We start from the raw sequence: 19,225 nt of genomic DNA on the forward strand, positions 1-19,225 counted from the left end.
ATTGTTACTCCTAGACGTTTCCACTTACAATAACAGCACTTACAGTTGACTAGGGCATCTCTAGCAGGGCAGAAATTTGACGAACTGACTTGTTGAAACGGTGGCATCCTATGACGGAGCCATGTTGAAAGTCACTGAGCTTTTCACTACGGGCCATTGTTTGTCTCTGGAGATTGCATGGCTGGGTGTTCAATTTATACACTTGTCAGCAACGAGTGTGGCTGAAATAGCCGAATCCACTAATTTGAAGGAGTGTCAACCTACTTTTGGCCATATAGTGTATTTTATTGTGTTTGTATCCACACTGTAATCCTTCATAAGCTTGTCTGTAACAAACTGTAGCTGCAATCAAATGTGTGTATTTCTTCTTGATGGAAAAGGGAACTTGATTTTACAGAAGTGTCTTTCGTTTATAATCTGGCAACTCCTGCTGAGACGAAAGTGCATGCAGAACCACAGAGTTACTGCTGTGGAGGGATGGGTAGAGAGGGATGATTGGAAGAGTGGAGGGATGGATAAATGGATGGAATGAATGGATAGGACGCCTTCAACTTCATGGATTCATCCAAGTCATTCACTAGGACTTTCCCAATGTTTGTTGGGGTGATGGCACACCAGACCCAGTGATGAAGACATTGCACATGTTGTCATAGCTTTATTTCAATTTGTTTTATTTTATTCCTCTGTATTGCTTTTTTGTAGTTTATGCATAAAGATGAACTAATATGCCCTTTGTGCATCAGACTGATTTTTGTTATTAAAGCGAGTGTGTGTGCTAGTTGATTCTGTAGCCTAATGAGGGAATAGTTGCTGAAAAGGATGCAGGTATAAATTCTCTGTACCTCAACCACGGTTGCTATAAAGCCCTGCGCATGAATACATTTTTTTTAGTTTGGATGGTCCTTGCAGACAAAGACCCTCTTCGCAAACCATTTCGCTGTATACACCATGCGCTTCCTCGTAAGAACAGCCGGTGTTATGGTACTGATGGTTTGTACGTTTGTGGTACCAGTGCAGCGCCTTCTAGTTGTCACGTTGGGTAAAACTAGCATTTTAGCTAGGCCTAACCTTAACCTCATTCTCCTAACCTGCCTAGTTAATTATTCTAACCTGCCATGTTAGTTCTCCTAACCTGACTAGTTAATTATCCTAACCTGAATGTAAAAAAAAAACATCAGTATTGTCACAGTGACATGTACTTGGATGTACTCAGGTGAAACACTATCCTGTTGACAAGTGGAACTCCCAGGATGCTGCGGGCCTCTCCAGACTTGTCTGATAACTCCATAGGGGTATACTACAAGCAGAACCAATGAGTTAGCCAGCTATTTTGCCTAAATATCCGGAGGTTTCTTTTTTTAAATTTTATTTTAAGAAAAAGGTTTAAAATGGGAATGGTCTACAGTGCCTTCAGAAAATATTCATACCCCTTGACTTTGAGGATAGCAAAAGTATCTAGATCCTCTGAGGCTGTGGAGAGAGTCTAATTGTGGTTTTAAAAGAAAACATGAATCATCAGCGTGCAAATACACCTTAGTTTTTAAGCCACGGATTTGTAATCCCTTAATATTATTGTTTGATCTAATCTTAACAGCTAACATTTCGATGGCAATAATAAATAGATATGCCAATAATGGACAACCTTGTTTTACTCCTCTAGATAGTTTAAAACTTTGAGATGTAGCCATTCTTTACTATTTTACACCTAGGGTTACTATACATAACTTTAACCCATTTTATAAGAGATTCCCCAAAATTGAAATATTCTAGGAATTTATATATAAACTCCAGTCGTACTTTATCAAAAGCCTTTTCAAAATCAGCTATGAAAACCAGGCCCGGTGTCCCCGATATTTCATAGTAGTCTATTGTTTCCAGTACTTGTCTTATTATCTCCAATGTATCGGCCATGCAAAAAACCTGTCTGATTAGGATGAATAATACTGACAATACTTTTTTTAATTCTATGTGCCAAGTATTTTGCTAGGATTTTTGCATCACAACACTGAAGTGTAAGAGGTCTCCAATTTTTTAAATGGACTGGATCTTTATATATATACCACTTGGGTCCTGTTTCAGTAATAATATCAGACCTTCTTGTTGCGTGTCTGATAATCTACCATTTATATAGGGGTGGTTAAAACATGCTAATAATGGTCCTCTGAGTATATCAAAAAAAGGTTTGTATTCTTCCACTGGTATGCCATCCAGCCCTGGAGCTTTCCCAGCCTTAAAGGCTTTAATTGCATCAAGAAGTTCCTCCTCTGTAATTTGGCCTTCACATGAGTCTTTCTGTACAGATGTTCATTTGACATTATTATTAGGGAAAAAATCCATACAATTAGTTTCAGCTAGTGGAGATGGAGGAGACAAACGAAAACATATTCTTAAAGTACTTTACTTCCTCTTTCAAAATATCATTCCATGAATCATGCGTGACTCCATTTGTAACAAGTTTTAATACAATTATTTTGGTAGCATTTCTATATTGAAGATTGAAAAAGAATTTGGTGCATTTGTCCTCATTCCATCCAGTTTGCTTTATTTTTTATAATATATTACACTGGATCTTTCTTGAATAAGTTCCTCCATTTCTTTTTGTTTTTCCTCTAACTTATTCTGTGCCTCTATGGTCGTTTTTATTGCTATCTATCTGTACTGTTAGTCCTTCAATTTCCTTTGTTAATATGGACTCTTGGTCTAAATTGCTTTTGTTTTATAGATGAGTACTGAATTGCATGGCCTGTAAAGGCACATTTAAAAGTGTCCCATACAATAAGGGGCTCTGCTGTACCTATGTTATGTCTGAAAAAGTCAGTTATAAATTCTTCTGTCCTAGTTCTAAACAATGTATCATCTAGTAGGCTTTGGTTAAATTTCCAATATCCTCGCCCACTGGGAATTCTGTAAGAGTAATATATATGCCAATTATGTGTTGATCCGACCGCATTCTGTCCCCATCAACACTTTTACTTTTGGTGCCAGAGAGAGTGGCATAAGAAAGTAGTCAAGACGACTAGCTTGATTAATCCTCCGCCATGTATATCTCACTAGGTCAGGGTATTTAAGTCTCCATATATCCACTAATTCCAATATAGCCATGACATTCATGATTTCTGAGGGTGATAGTTTGTAGTGTGATTTCCTTTCCGGTCCATAGAGGTATTTAAGACCGTATTAAAATCTCCCACCATAATAATAGAGTCTAGTGTTGCTTGTAGAGTTGATAAATTCTTATATATATTTTCAAAGAAGCTTGGATCGTCATTATTTGGACCATATAGGTTAATAAGCCATATCTGTTAATTGTCCAATAACATATTTAAAATAATCCATCTACCTTGATGATCTGTTTGGACAATTTGGATCAAAATTACTGTTAATTAAAACCATCACCCTTTTTGAATTTCTTTGCCCATGGGAGAAATATATTTTGCCCCCCGTTCTTTTTCCACAAAACTTAATCTAAAATTGTTGAATGGGTTTCCTGTAAACAATAGATATTATATTCCTTCTCTTTTATCCAGGTAAATACTGATCGTCTTTTATTATTATCTGCTAGCAATTACAATTGTAACTGGCTATACTTATTTCACCACTTACCATAATGAGACACAACTTTAAATTATATTTATGAAAATATATGTTTGTAAACGTACCATTAAAAAGTAACATGATGATTGTCTATATAGCTGTACCATGATATGTGCATTGCTACTAAGTAAACCTCCAATTGGTCCCCACTATTCCACCCGCTAAAAGCCCTCCTCATTCCGAGTTGGGTTGTCATCCCAATGCCTGGCAGACCACCTCCGAGCCCCGTATCCCATAGCCCTGAAGAGACTGGGATCCATCCTTCAAAAAGAGCACACAGTGCCATTTACAGAACAGAAGTAGATCAACCGCCAAATGTATTTCCACCTCGATCTGTATTTTATATATATATATATATATATATATTTTTTTTTATGGCTATATATATATATATATATATATATATATATATATATATATATATTTTAAAATCCTGTTTCTTATTTTCCATAATTAGCTATTAATATTTGTAGTAATGTAGGCAATTTATGCAAAGAATTTTTACCTCTCACCAGTCTCGCCATTACTAAAATTACATTACAAGCAATTATTATATTAGCAAACAATTATTGTGAATCATCCTATATTGTCCCTAACATCTTTTACTCCTTCGCAACAGTTGTGGGATACGCACATACACTCATACACACTCAACCCTTTCCCCCCACACAACCATAGGCTCACATTCTCAATAGTTGCACAATCCCAGAGCCCAACTCAAGAAAGGTCATGATTTACAGATGCATATACAGTTGCAGCTGTATGAGAAGGCCTGCAAGACTGTGCAAAAAAATGGGCAAAAATTGAAAGATTTTATTAACCATTGTCACGTCCTAGATGATAGAGGTCAAATGTACACCTTTCCCCTGAAACACCCACAACACGGTCCCCCGTATTGACCATATTCCCAAGCATCTCCATGTAGTCAGACTTTTGATTTTGTGCCACCAGGGCCACAATAATATACCCCCTCACTGAATGTCTGAGTGTGACTCCCTCCCCATGGGTTACTGCAGCTAGTGTTGCCAGCACTGCCACTGCCTGGGTGGGGGCACCCCACCGGAATTCCCACCGGCTAGGTACAAGGTCGTCAAGGTTCTCATTAGCAGCCTTGAATTTCCTTGTATAGTATGCTCTCCCTTTAGGGGGCTTTGGCTTTGCAGGACCAACCCTGCCAAGCAGGCTCAGAATCTTGAGGGGGCAGTGCTGCTCTAGGTCTCTGACCGCATTTTGGCTGCATACAGACCGCTTACAGCAGGCCCATAAAACAGTTAAGGACTTCTCCTTAGTATCTGGGTCAATCAGGTGGGTGTATAGGGTTGTGGACCGTTCCATCAATATAGGATCATAAATAAGTAAATTAGATATAATTTATTTTAAAAATGTAGTTCCCCATGATAGGAGAATAAATAAATAAATGTATAATTCATTATAAAAAGTATATCCATCATCTGAACATTGAAAGTTCTCTCACACACAGCAATACATTGGTTCTGAGATAAGCAACCATTTCCTTTCTCACTCAACACCACACTTTCCCAAACATAACAAAAAAAATGTAAACACCATCCACACATGGATTCAATTGTTTCTCACCCTTCTACACACAATACTTTGTGACAAAGTGAAAACAGGCTTTTAGGAATGTTTGCAAAGTTATCGAAAAATGAAATACTGAAATATCTCAATTACTACATAAGTATTCACACACCTGAGTCAATACTTTGTAGAAGCAAGCACCTTTGGTGGCGATTACATCTCTGAGTCCTCTTGGGTATGTCTATCAGCTTTGCACATCTGGATTTGGGGATTTTCTCAAGCTCTGTTAAGTTAGATTGGGTGCGATGGTGAACAGCAATCAAGCCTTTCCAGATTTTCAATGAGATTCAAGTCTGGGCTTTGGCTGGGACACAGACTTCACATTCTTGTTCTGAAGCCATTTCAACATTGATTTGGTTGTATTCTTTGGGTCATTGTCCTGTTAATGTAAATCTTCACCCCCGGTCTATCATTTGCACTCTGAAACAGGTTCTCATCAAGGATTTGCCTGTATTTGGCTCCATTTGTTGTTCTCTCTATCCTTACCAGTTCCTGCCTCTGAAAAACATCCCCATTGCCTGATGCTGCTACCACCATGTTTAATGGTAGGGTGTTAAAATGATGAGTGATGAGCTGTGCCTGGTTCTCCAGACATAGAGCTTTCCATTCAGGCCAAATAGTTACATTTCTGTCTCATCGACCACAGAATCCTTTGCCTTATGCGCCGTCTTTCACGTGCCTTTCTGTAAACTCCAGGTGTTTCGTTATGTGTCTTTTTCTCAGGAGTGGCTTCCATCTGGCCACTCTCCCATGAAGCACAGATGGGTCAAATGCTGTAGAGACAGTTGTCCTTCTGGCAGGTTCTCCCATCTCAACCAAGGAACTCTGTAGTTCTGTTAGAGTGGTCATTGGGACAGCCAGCTCTAAGCAGAGTCTGGGTAGTTCCATATTTTTTCAATTTCTGCTCTGACTAGCGCCGTCAAATGTGGGACCTTAAAGAAACACCTGTCTATGTAACTCATGCCCAAACAATTGAATTGGCCACAGGTGGACTCTTAAGTTGCAAGGATGATCGAAGGAAATTGGATGCACCTGAGGGGTGTGAATAATTATGTAAATTAGATCTGTATTTTATTTTAAATAAATGTGTAAAAAGTTCTAAAAACATGTTTTCCCTTCGTCGTTATGGGGTATTGTGTGTAGTTGGGTGAGGAAAAAGTATTTTGAATTCAGGCTGTAACACAATGTGGAATAAGTCAAGGGGTATGAATACTTTCTGAAGGCACTACAATTGACTCAACAACCAAAAACACAGTACCTTGCAAAAGTATTCAGACCCCTTGGATTTTTGACATTTTGTTACAAAGTGGGATTAAAATGTCATTTTTTTGTCAACAATCTATATAAAAGACTAATGTCAAAGTGGATAACAAATGATCAACTAAAATATAGTGGTGGCATAAGCATTCAGACCCTTTGTTTAGGTAAGCATAAATTAGTTCAGGAGTAAAACTTGGCTTAACAAATCACTTGTTAGATGGACTCACTCGGTGTGAAATAATAGGTTGACATGATTTTTGAACGACTAGCCCTTCCTCTGCCTCCCATACATACGACATCTGTAAGGTCCCTCAGTTAAGTATTGAATTTCATGCACAGATTCAACTACAAAGAGCAGGGAGCTTTTCGAAAGCCTCATAAAGAAGGGCAGCGATTGATAGATGGCTAACAATAAATCAGACACTGAATATCTCTTTAACCATAGTGTAGTTAATAATTATGCTGTGGATTATGTATTAAACCATCCAGACACATCAAAAGATAGTCGTACTTCTGAATTGAGCTCCAGGACAGGAATGAAACTGCTCAGGGATGTTACCATGAGGCCATTGGTGATTTTACAACTGCTTCAATGGCTGTGACGGGAGAAAAACATTGAGTGAAAAGAACAGAAATGTACAGAATAAAAATGCATGCATCTTGTATGCAACAAGGCACTAATGTAATACTGCAAAGAAAACACAGCAAAGGTCTAAATGTAAAGCCAGCACAACACATCACTGAGTAACTGCCTCCTTACTTTCAAGCATGGTGGTGGCTGCATCATGGTATCGATATGCTTGTCATTGGAAAATACTGGGGAGTTTTTCAGGATAAAAAGAAATGGGATGGAGCTAAGCACAGGCAAAATCTCAGAGAATGGGAGGAATTCAGCAGGACAATAACATACCACAGAAGGCCAAATCCTCACTGGAGTTGCTTACCAAGACAATGTTCCTGAGTGGCCAAGTTAGTTGACATAAATCTCCTTGAAAATCTAGGGCAAGAGTTGATCATTCCTGTCTAGCTATGAGCCGCAACATCTTGATCGAGCATGAAGAATTTTATAAAGAATAATAGGCAAATATTGCACAATGCAGGTGTGGAAAACTCTTAAGAGACTTACCCAAGAAGATGCACAGCTGTAATCGATGCCAAAAGGTGTTTCTAACATGTATTGATTCAGGGAGCTGAATAGTTATGCAACTTAGACTATATGTCATTACATTTGAATGAATCTTTAAAAAAAAAAAAAAATCCACTTTGACAAAGTACTGTGTAGACTGTTGACCAAAAAAATGTAATCCCCATTTAACAATTAAACGTGAAGAAATCCAAGGGATCAAAACTTCTGCGAGTTAATTTAAGCTTTCTTAATAAACCAGAAAATCTGAAATTATTTCTGGTTGTTAATCAAAGTTATCTGGCTAACTCATCGATACTGCTTTGTAGTATTCCCACAGGCATTCTTGTATGCAAACACACAAATACAAAAACCACGAGAAACAGTCTCTCCGTTGAGTCATTTATTTGTAAGGCACCATAGACATTTCCTTACTGCCGAGCGCTTCTTTCAGTCATGTTGTGTAGTCAATGTTTCTGTTTGGTTGGTTTACATTAGATGGGACTTTTTCCCCGCCATGTCTTTTCTTTTAAATGAAGCTATAAGTATTGGTTTTTCATAAACACAGATGACATACATTATCGCCAAGTACACACTTATGAAGTTTCACATATAACGACAAAATAAAGAGTTTTAAAAATGACATTTACAAAGCTCAACAAGGAGGCGACATTTCCTCAGCATTGTCAAGGGGGCAGGAGAGGAGGGGGGGGGGTATTGGATAGTACCTCTTCCCATAGCACATCACATAATACACACGCTACACTGAAACGTCGTCTTCCATCACACGCATACACACTAAAAGCAGCTTTGAAACATACAAAAATGCTTAAAAAAGTATATATGTATATTGATATAGTTATATAAATGGGCCCTTCACAACAGAAACACACAAACCATTCATGTCCGAGTTTTGCTCTAAATTCAATCAAACCTGCAATAGCAAAGTTTAGTGTCTTGGTTTACAAACTACTGCCCGAAAACACACTTATTCTGAAAACTTGAAGCATCTACCTGTGAGGGGAGTCTACCTGGCAGTAGTAGTAGGTTTTTAGGGTCCTGTGATTTTAATTAACCCATTGGGGGGGAATAGTCTGTGTAAATACTGTAATGGGGTTTGATTGAATACAGCCCTGGGTCTGGTTTGGCTTTGGTGTGGCATTGCTGCCACCTACTGTCCTGGAGAAGAACTAAAGCTTATCGCCTTGAATTAGAAAGACAGTTATGCGTCTGAGGGTAGGTAATAGGTTAGTGCGCTACAGCTGTGTTCAACGGTTTGGCACCATGCTCGCTCACCACACATTCTAGCTCCAAGTGCTATGCTAACCAACAGAACGACATATACAAATGTATTCCTCTCCCTTTCCACCAATAGGATCTGATCTGAATGAGCACATGATTGATGTGAAGTTTAGGTCCCGTTAGATTTAGGCCCCGTCCAGGATCAACCCTTACCCCTCGGACACTTCCTGTCTAGGGGAAAGTGCTTAGGGGCTAGGGGTTGATTTGGGACTGGACCATAGACTTGGTCAGTTAAGAGAGTGGACAGACAGGGGTGGGAGGGAGAATACGAAAGGTGGTTCATAAAAATAAAACTTAAGTTTGCACACACACACACACACACAGAGACACACACTCTAGCTCCTATCACTTTTACACTCGACTGTCTTATTCAAGTGGCCCTTTCAGATCACTGTCTGTGAGATCAGTGAGCAGAGTTAGCAGTAACTCTGCAGACAAATCAGCAGAGACCTACAGGAGGAAGTTGTCCCTAGACACTGATCAAAGGTCAGTAATGTTTTGATCGTTTAAATCTGAGCTTAAGGGCAACTTCTACTAGGAGAAGAGGAACAGAGGTCAGGGTTAAAGGGTTAGAGCTAAGATGGGACCAAGTCACAATTTTGCAAGTCTCAAGTTTTAAGCTTTGAGTCAAGTCCCAAGAAATAACAGGCATGTCTCAAGTCAAGTCCCACAGCTCAGGTCGAGTCAAGTCACAAGTCCCTAATTTTGGGTTTCGAGTCCTCAAGTCAATGGCATAAAACACTTAACGTTTTATGCCAATTTCATTGCAACTGCACAGTCTTTCAAACCGAACACAACGATTTTTGGGACTGATCCAGATGTCCTGATGCAGAGGTGGCACCACAGGTTCCAGTGGTGGGGCAAATAGTTTTCCCTGGGGCTTGGACCTTTCCCTAATCTGGTAACCTAACCAGGTATAAAGACTTTATAGGGTATGACAGTCAATCAGTTGTCAAAAGGTTTTTATATGGACAATGTTGTTTTTATAACGCCTGGCCCTAGGGAGGATGAAAACCCCTGTCAAACTGCAGCAACCCTGTACTTGTTCACATGAATTATATTTAAAAAACTAGACTAACAGGGGTTTCCTCTACAGACAACAATTGCAATTGGACATTACAACTCACAGGGCTAGGCTTGCTTTATGCAGGTTTGCATCGTGTAGGACTCTGCAACTTTAAAATCTGAATTAACTCACACAATCCATGTAAATCAGTAGTGTTTGATTCATTTCAGTTAATAGTTTTGGATTGAAAAGGTCAAGGTTGCCTAGCCAGTCCAAGTTTGAATTTAGCTTAAACCAAATTTGATCACATTCACATTTTCTCCCAACACAAATAAATGGTCTATAAAATAGGCTACATAACATTACCACCTGGTTGTTGTCAGTAGCCTAGTTGATCAGACTGAGAAGTCAAATCGTTTTCTTCCCCTACAGTTCAGGTGTAGGCTGCTGTAACATTTCTGTTAAGAGTTGTTGTTTTTGTTTGTTGGGAGTGATGTGTTATCACGTTTGCTAAATAAATACCGCAGGACAGTGGAGAGCGGGGCGCTTCATAAATTGTCAAGTCATAAAATGTCCAAGTCACGTGACTCGAGTCCACATCTCTGGGTTAGAGGTCAGGGTAGTATCTGTTGGCAATGGGTTGTCAGCAGCAACAGTGAACAGAGGAGAGGAAAGGAAAAGAGGAAGGAGTCAGACAGAGGAGACCTGTCCAACAGGCTTGGTGACGAACTGATTTGATGATAATAGAAGATGAAAAAGGATAAGAAAGTGATGGAGTGGAGGCCCAGAGAGTAACTAAAGACCCGAACCACAGGGTGACACCTACTGTATGAACACTCAACTCACCCCCCCCCCCACCTAACCCTCCCACAGTAGATCCACTCCTGGTTGTCCATCAGTCCAACTTGTCTCACCCCTCTCTCCACTCCACCATCAGTCGGACTTGTCTCCGTCCTCTTCCCTCTGTTCTCTCTCTGCTGCGTCTCTGGCCTTGTCTTCTTTAGCCAGCTGGGCCTGAGCCTGGTGGGGAGGAGACCAGAGAACAAAACACAAGGAGTGGAAGAAAGCCGTGAACTGTCATGAGTGTGTTACCTGCCAGGGGGGTGCGTGCGTGCGTGTGCGTTACCTGCTAGGGGGGTGCGTGCGTGTGTGTGTGTTACCTGCTAGGGGGGTGCGTGTGTGTGCGTTACCTGCTAGGGGGGTGCGTGCGTGTGTGTGTGTGTGTTACCTGCTAGGGGGGTGCATGCGTGTGTGTGTGTGTTACCTGCTAGGGGGGTGCATGCGCGTGTGTGTGTTACCTGCTAGGGGGGTGCATGCGCGTGTGTGTGCGCGTTACCTGCTAGGGGGGTGCATGCACGTGTGTGTGCGCGTTACCTGCTAGGGGGGTGCGTGTGTGTGTGCATTTTATACAAGGAAAACATGTTGCGCCTAAATAGAAAAATTTAGGTGCGCACACAAAGAAATGCAGGCGCACATTGAAAAGTAGTGGAGGTAGTTTTAATTGTCTCTAGGGCTGGCAAAATGAGCTTTTTATCATGTAACCACATCTCATCTCTTCTGAAATATTCACCTGCCTATTCACAGCCGACTGAAGTGTTGTTTGTTGGTCTTGATGAGATGTGCTTTTTGACACTTTGTGTTTAACATTTCTCAACATCTCAGGCACTACATCAACATATGTCAAAAAGACAGAGGAAGATAAGTCTTTCTAATGACATCAACCAATTCTTAGACAATTTAGTATGGAATGCCTACTCCTAATTGGTTAAAATTATAAGTAGGCATTCCATACTAAATTGTCTAAGAATTGGTTGAGAATGTCATTGGAAACACTAATCTTCCTGTCTTTTTGACTACAAAACATTAAAAAAGCGTTATTTTCACACATGTTGATGTTGGGGTGGAGCTGGAGATGATGAATTTGAAGTAAACATTTTTGACATTTCCCTTTAAGTGAGGATTCCCCACCACAAAGCTAGAATGCTGCCTTGTAAGTATTGGTTCAGCCTTACAATACTTGTAAAACATAAACTTTCATTCGCCTCCAAACTCTCCAAGCTTTTTCCTCACTGTTCGATGTACTTGTATGCTTCCCGCTGGCAGTGGCTAGCAGAGCAACGTCGACGCTAACGTCACTATTAGTGCTAGCGAAAGCTTCCTCGTCTTGTGTTGCTGGTGGCTTGACGACCATGGGCTCAGCCACATCCACATCAGTATCACTGGTAGACACATCGGGCTTCTGTTGTTGTAAAGCTGCAATATGTCACTTTTTGGGTGACTCGACCAAATTTACATAGAAAAGTGGAGTTATAGACCTGACATTCTCAACGAAAGCAAATCGAAGAAGCGGTAGATCCGTTCTATGATTCCCGTTCTTAAGTTTCTTTTTTGCATCTTTCATGTTCAGTTTTGTTCACCAGCTTCAAAACAATGAAAATACAATGTTTGGTTATGGAAAATATATTTCACAGAAAATATATTACATTGTACAATGATTCTGTACACTACTTGTTTGTTTTGCCACAAACTGAAATGAGGCGAACGGTTAACATTTTTGCAACCAAGCGGAGCGATTTCCTCATAGTACACCTTTAAAATAAAATGTGATCCTCTTCATCCTTCTCCTGACAGAAGCGAATGCAGATCCTCTCAAGGTTGCGTTTCCAGCCTACTGAGGTAGTTCCAGCCTCTGACTACATTATGCTACGATTGGCTCGTTGAGCTGCGTGTTGCATTATGGTATTCGTAGTTCTTCGTGTGATTACCAACCATAAAATAGCAGAAATACTACAACCACGGCAGTATTGGTTCTGGGGGTTTAAGTCCCCACTTGGATACATCACTTTGACCGTTTAGTGCATATTTATTTTTAGTCACATACGCGAGTGAAATGGTCACAATGTAGAGCCCTGGAGGTGCGCGTGTCGCCCGTGCGAGGTGTGCGTGTCGCCCGTGCGAGGTGTGCGTGTCGCCCGTGCGAGGTGTGCGTGTCGCCCGTGCGAGGTGTGCGTGTCGCCCGTGCGAGGTGTGCGTGTCGCCCGTGCGAGGTGTGCGTGTCGCCCGTGCGAGGTGTGCGTGTCGCCCGTGCGAGGTGTGCGTGTGGCCCGTGCGAGGTGTGCGTGCGTGTGTCGCCCGTGCGAGGTGTGCGTGCGTGTGTCGCCCGTGCGAGGTGTGCGTGCGTGTGTCGCCCGTGCGAGGTGTGCGTGCGTGTGTCGCCCGTGCGAGGTGTGCGTGTGTGTGTCGCCCGTGCGAGGTGTGCGTGTGTGTCGCCCGTGCGAGGTGTGTGTGTGTCGCCCGTGCGAGGTGTGCGTGTCGCCCGTGCGAGGTGTGCGTGTCGCCCGTGCGAGGTGTGCGTGTTGCCCGTGCGAGGTGTGCGTGTTGCCCGTGCGAGGTGTGCGTGTTGCCCGTGCGAGGTGTGTGTGTTGCCCGTGCGAGGTGTGTGTGTTGCCCGTGCGAGGTGTGTGTGTTGCCCGTGCGAGGTGTGTGTGTTGCCCGTGCGAGGTGTGTGTGTTGCCCGTGCGAGTTGTGTGTGTTGCCCGTGCGAGTTGTGTGTGTTGCCCGTGTGAGGTGTGTGTGTTGCCCGTGTGAGGTGTGTGTGTGTTTCCCGTGTGAGGTGTGTGTCGCCCGGGTCAGGGTGTGTGTGTGTGTGTGTGTGTGTGTGTGTGTGTGTGTGTGTGTGTGTGTGTGTGTGTGTGTGTGTGTGTGTCGCCCGGGTCAGGTGTGTGTGTGTGTCGCCCGGGTCAGGTGTGTGTGTGTGTGTGTGTCGCCCGGGTCAGGTGTGTGTGTGTGTGTGTGCGTGTCGCCCAGGTCAGGTGTGTGTGTGTGTGTTACCTGTGCATGTGCTGCCTGTGAGTGGGAGTGCGAGGCCAGGATGGAGGACAGGGACATCAGTCCGGCGCTGGAGGTTGGAGGGAGGCTGGGAGCAGACAGACCCATGGGGAGAGGGGCCATCGTGGGGAGGCCCAAGCCCTGGAGCTGAGATAACTGGTGCACCTGGAGCTGCTGCTAAACGCACAGACAGATACACATGGTTATATACACACATATTCATACACAAGTCATATACGCACGGTTAACACACACACACCAGCCTACCCGTATGATAGAGTTCATCTCAGGAGGAGTGACCTGCTTGGCTCTCTCTATGGCCCCTAGGACCTGCTGCTGGTGCTGCAACACACACACCCAAACACATTTAGCTATTGTACAGAATTAAATAGATTGACATCGTACAGCACGCTGATATGGGATTATGTTATCCTAAGAAAAAGTATGTGTAGAGAGGAGAGTGTAATACCTCTTGAGATAGGTAGGGGAGAACCTGAGCACAGATCCCGTTTAGTCTCTTCACGATCTCAGCCTGGGGAGAAGAGACAGACCGACAGTCAGAATCATAGAGATAGAGGTTTCTAGTGCCGAAAGCCCGTTTTAGCATGGGCAGCGCCATTGAAGACACTCACCATTTTGAAGTAGTCAACTGAGTGGTACTTCCTATGGGTTAAGGAAGGATCACAAAATTCCATCCAGGTCATCAGGAGGGATCAAGCCAATGAATTATACTCGTGAGGAAACATTACATTACAGCAGGTGGCAGTAAATCACCAACCTTGGCTTTATATCGTTTCAAACAACACAGTCTTGGTGGCCGTGTGCACCCTTTCAGTTTGTTTACCAACTCAGAAGTAGTAGAAGAAAATGTACTACTTCAAAATGGAGATGGACTCAATGGTGCCAACGCGCTCACAGATGCCATAATTGGAAAGATGCAATGTTGCATCCTCTAATGATCTCTATGGTCAGAATACAACACTGGCTTTACCATACAACACAGTACCAGAGAGAGAAGAGGGGGAAAGAGTGAGCGAGAGAAAATAAGTTACCTGTTTGTGCATTTCAATGTTCAGTCCATAAGACATCTCGTAGTACTGCAAAAATAAGATTTGGGGGTTTGTGACGTAACACTTTCACATACTGCAGAATTCCAAATCAATCCCTAGCCCTCAATACACTTGTGTACAGTACCAGTCAAAAGTTTGGACACACCTACTCATTCAATGGGTTCTTTATTTTTACGATTCTCTACACTGTAGAATAGTGAAGACATCAAAACTATGAAATAACCCACATGGAATCATGTAGTAACCAAAAAACTGGTTAAACAAATCAAAATATAGTTGAGATTCTTCAAAGTAGCCACCATTTTCTCAACCAGCTTCATGAGGAATGCTTTTCCAACAGTCTTGAAGGCGTTGCCACATATGCTGAGCACTTGTTGGATGCTTTTCCCTCACACTGTGGTCCAACTCATCCCAAACCATCTCTATTGGGTTGAAGTCAGGTGATTGTGGAGGCCAGGTCATCTGATGCAGCTCAACTTCTTGGTCAAATTGTCCTTACACAGCCTATTGGTGTGTTAGGTCATTGTCCTGTTGAAAAACAAATGATAGTCCCACTAAGCGCAAACTAGATGGGATGGCGTATCGCTGCAGAATGCTGTGGTAGTCATGCTGGTTAAGTGTGCTTTGAATTCTAAATAAATCACTGACAGTGTCACCAGAGAAGCACCCCCACACCACCTCCTCCATGCTTCATGCTGGGAACCACACATGCGGAGATCATCCGTTCACCTACTCTGCGTCTCACAAAGACATGGCGGTAGGAAACCAAAAATCTCCAAATTGGACTCATCAGACCAAAAGGACAGATTTCCACCAGTCTAATGTCTATTGCTTGTGTTTCTTGACCCAAGCAAGTCTCTTCTTATTGGTGTCCTTTAGTAGTGGTTTCTTTGCAGCAATTCGACCATGAAGGCCTGATTCACGCAGTCTCCTCTGAACAGTGGCTGTGGAGATGGGTCTGTTACTTGAACTCTGTGAAGCATTTATTTGGGCTGCAATTCCGAGGTGCAGTTAACTCTAATGAACTTATCCTCTGCAGCAGAGGTAACTCTGGGTCTTCCTTTCCTGTGGCCAGTTTCATCATAGCGCTTGATGGTTTTTGTGACTGCACTTGAAAAAAACTTTCAAAGTTCTTGAAATTTTCCAGATTGACTGACCTTCATGTCTGAAAGTAATGATGGACTGTCGTTTCTCTTTGCTTATTTTAGCTGTTCTTGCCATAATATGGACATGGTCTTTTACCAAATAGGGCTGTCTTCTGTATAACACCCCTAACTTGTCACAACACAACTGATTGGCTCAAACGCATTAAGAAGGAAAGAAATTCCATATAAATGTACATTTAACAAGGCACACCTGTTAATTGAAATGCATTCCAGGTGACTACCAAGAGTGTGCAAAGCTGTCATCAAGGCAAAGGGTGGCTACTTTAAAGAATCTCAAATATATTTTGATTTGTTTAACCCGTTTTTGGTTACTACATGATTCAATATGTGTTATTTCAGTTTTGATGTCTTCACTATTATTCTACAATGTAGAAAATAGTAAAAATAAAAATCCTGGAATGAGTAGGTGTGCCCAAACCTTTGACTGGTATTGTATATCTGAGAGAATTGTAGTAATGGCCAACGTGTAGGTAGGCTAAAAGTAAAAGAGGTGATGATGTCACTCACCATGATGTAATGACGCTGCATCTCTGACTTCTCACTAGCTAGCTTGTCACACTCCATCTTCAAGCTGATTGGATATATGACAACATTTGGTAAGGAACATGTCTGTGTATGCGTGAGTGCATGTTGGAATCTAAGTGCATGCAGTGTGTGTGACGTGAGTGTTTGTGGGTGTGTGTAGGTGGGTATTTTCAGTGTGTGTGAGCATGTGTGTGTTTCAGTGTTACCTATGGTATTGTGCTTGTAGGAACTGAAACTCGTCCTTGATGCGGTCGCAGGAGTCAGAGGTGGTGAACTTGAGAGGCTGGGAGGACTGGGAGGAAGCCTGGGGGATAACACAATAACAAACATACAACAGTCAGAATCCCCAAGACAACAACAAACAGTTAGACAATCAACAAGATAACAACAATCAGTGAGAAGCTGCATTTCCATCCCCTACCCTTCTCACTGACGTGTGCATTTCTTCACTCCCCTGTATGTGGGACTGTATGTTTATCAGAAGGGGCGAACACCTGGGTGTGTGATAGAAAGGGGACAGGCACGGTTTGTAACTGTGTATGTGTGTGAGACAGATGGGGGTGGTATTGTTTGTTTAGTAACAGAGGGATTGACCTCTGAGATTAACTTTATAGCAGGGAATTTTCTAGGCTTTTACTGGGGGGTATATTAGCGCAGGCTGAGAGGATGTGTGTGTCTGTGAGTATGGTCAGGGTTAGATGAGAGTTTCCAGAGGTGGCAAACTGACAAGAATGACCCCAGGCTGAGTCAGAGGCATAATCCAGCGTTGAGCTTCTCATCAAGGCCTTACTACTTCAGACTGGTGGAAGGAGGCCACCACCCAAATTACACCAGGGCTCTACAACTACCATCCTGGAGACTTACTGGCTGTGAATGCTTTTGCTCCAGCCCCTACACAAACACACTTTGTTTAGCTAATCAAGGTCCTCCTGATGAGGTGATTAGTAGGGCTGGAGCAAAAGCCTGCGCACCCAGTAGAGCACACACACTCTCCAGGAGGGGCTGGTCATCCCTGGAACTGAGAGAGGACAGGTTTATGCAGGGACAAACCCTGATAGTGTGAACTACAATCCCGGCCTAGGGGGTAGTAGGAAGCAAAAGAGAAAGAAGAAGCACAGAAATAGGCTCAACCATAACAAATTGTGTACATTCTTATTTCCCACACACTATCATCATTAGCTCACCAGTATTAATTTAAAAACCTTTAGGCCTAAATTATATAGCCACAACATCCGGTATAGCTCAGTTGATAGAGCATGGCACTTGCATCGCCAGGGTTGTGGGCTCGACTCCCTGGACCACACATACATAAAATGTGGGCATGACTAAGTCGCTTTGAATAAAATAGTCTGCTAAATGGCATATTTTATTGTATATTACATCCACTTCTGTAGTGATCCCACATGGCATAGTGGCTGGAAGTCCTTGAGACTTCAATGTAATCAAGGATCCAAATTAAAGACATCCATTGAATCATCAATCAAGGGTAACTTTTAATTATTATTGTATGAATTAACTCACTTAATTCCACATGCCCTTGAGTATTACGTTTGATTAAAAGACTGACAAGAAAAAAGTTATCTAGCTGGCAACGTTGGCTAGGCTACGTTTTATTAGCACATGTCACTTTACCTAGCTAGCTGAGATATCCCTGTTCAAATGTCACATTACTAATGAGTGGAAAACGTTTAGTATAGTATTATAGACTAGCAAAAAGGTAAACATCCATTTGCAAAGTTCACAATGAAAACTGCTGTAGTTAGTAATCTTGGTTAGCTAACGTTAGCTAGCTAAGTGGGAGCTAGCCTGGAATGTAAACAAATGCCGGGGGCGCGTGACAGACAAGCGATTGAATCCATCATCAACAACACAAATGAAAACATACCACAGCTCTATGGCCATCGTAGATATCCCCCTTTATTCTTACATGGATAACGCTGAATTGCTTATGTAGCTAACGAGAATAGCTCGAATTTAGCTATCATCTAGCTAATTATGCTAACGTTAGCTACTTACCGAGTGTCTTGATTGTGGAAACATCATGTCAATGGATTTATCGGTGTTCCTCAGCAACCAGGATAAAAATACCTAGACCCCGTTTTTGGACAACTATAGCGTCTTCCCTTTCTTGCTTTTTAGACAGCTACGTTAACGTTAAGATAAATAGCTAGCCAGCTAACGTTATCTATAACACCAGTTACCCGGTCTCGCGTAGTGATTGTTTTTTCTCCAACGTTGTTGGCTAGCTAGCGTTGGTTTTGATTTGGTTCCTTGCTAAACATTAACAAATTGTACCAACAAAGGCTGAACACCAAGACGTGCAAAGTTAGATATGGCACCGATTACTAAGAATCTTAAAATAAATCTGGGTTAGGTAGATGTTGACTAAGTCACAGCAATATCCGTTCTTGTTAGCTAACTAACTAGCTAGCAAATCTTAGCAGAGACATGCGAGCCAACATAAGTTTAGGTAGCAGATTTGTATATTGTCCAATTCCTCGTATATATTCTAGCTACTGTCAAGTGGGGCAATCGTGTCGAAAATCTGTTCTTGAAAAGCGTCTTCAATTCCACAATATGTTAGCTAGCTGGCTAGCTAATGTCCACACACAAGCCTTCACTACTAGCTGTAACCACCCCTTGCGCTACAAAATGTACGAGTCATCGATGAGCGGGCGTTACATGTGATGAGAGAATGAGGTGGCGCTCCGAAGGCCCATTTTAGATGTCAAACGTATAAAATTACAGTCTG

At 42.2% G+C, this 19,225-nt stretch overlaps 1 protein-coding gene across 2 annotated transcripts; it reads right to left on the bottom strand.

Moving 5' to 3' along the window:
* Positions 1 to 7,964: 7,964 nt before the first annotated feature.
* LOC106574496 (TLE family member 5) lies at positions 7,965 to 19,205 on the bottom strand. 2 transcript variants are annotated; one of them, XM_014150407.2, is made up of 8 exons: positions 18,490 to 19,205; positions 16,680 to 16,777; positions 16,456 to 16,519; positions 14,765 to 14,809; positions 14,182 to 14,244; positions 13,980 to 14,054; positions 13,716 to 13,889; positions 7,965 to 10,904 (listed from the first exon to the last, which is right to left on the bottom strand). In XM_014150407.2, the coding sequence occupies exons 1-8, from the start codon at positions 18,514 to 18,516 to the stop codon at positions 10,818 to 10,820; spliced, it is 633 nt and encodes a 210-aa protein (XP_014005882.1). In that variant the 5' UTR covers positions 18,517 to 19,205; the 3' UTR covers positions 7,965 to 10,817. The 2 variants fall into 2 exon arrangements, with proteins under 2 accessions (XP_014005882.1, XP_014005883.1); XM_014150408.2 differs by having other exon boundaries at positions 13,716 to 13,886; positions 18,490 to 19,202.
* Between the last annotated feature and the right edge of the window lie 20 nt (positions 19,206 to 19,225).

Source organism: Salmo salar, chromosome ssa16 (assembly GCF_905237065.1).
Source record: "Salmo salar chromosome ssa16, Ssal_v3.1, whole genome shotgun sequence".
Classification (NCBI taxonomy): domain Eukaryota; kingdom Metazoa; phylum Chordata; class Actinopteri; order Salmoniformes; family Salmonidae; genus Salmo; species Salmo salar.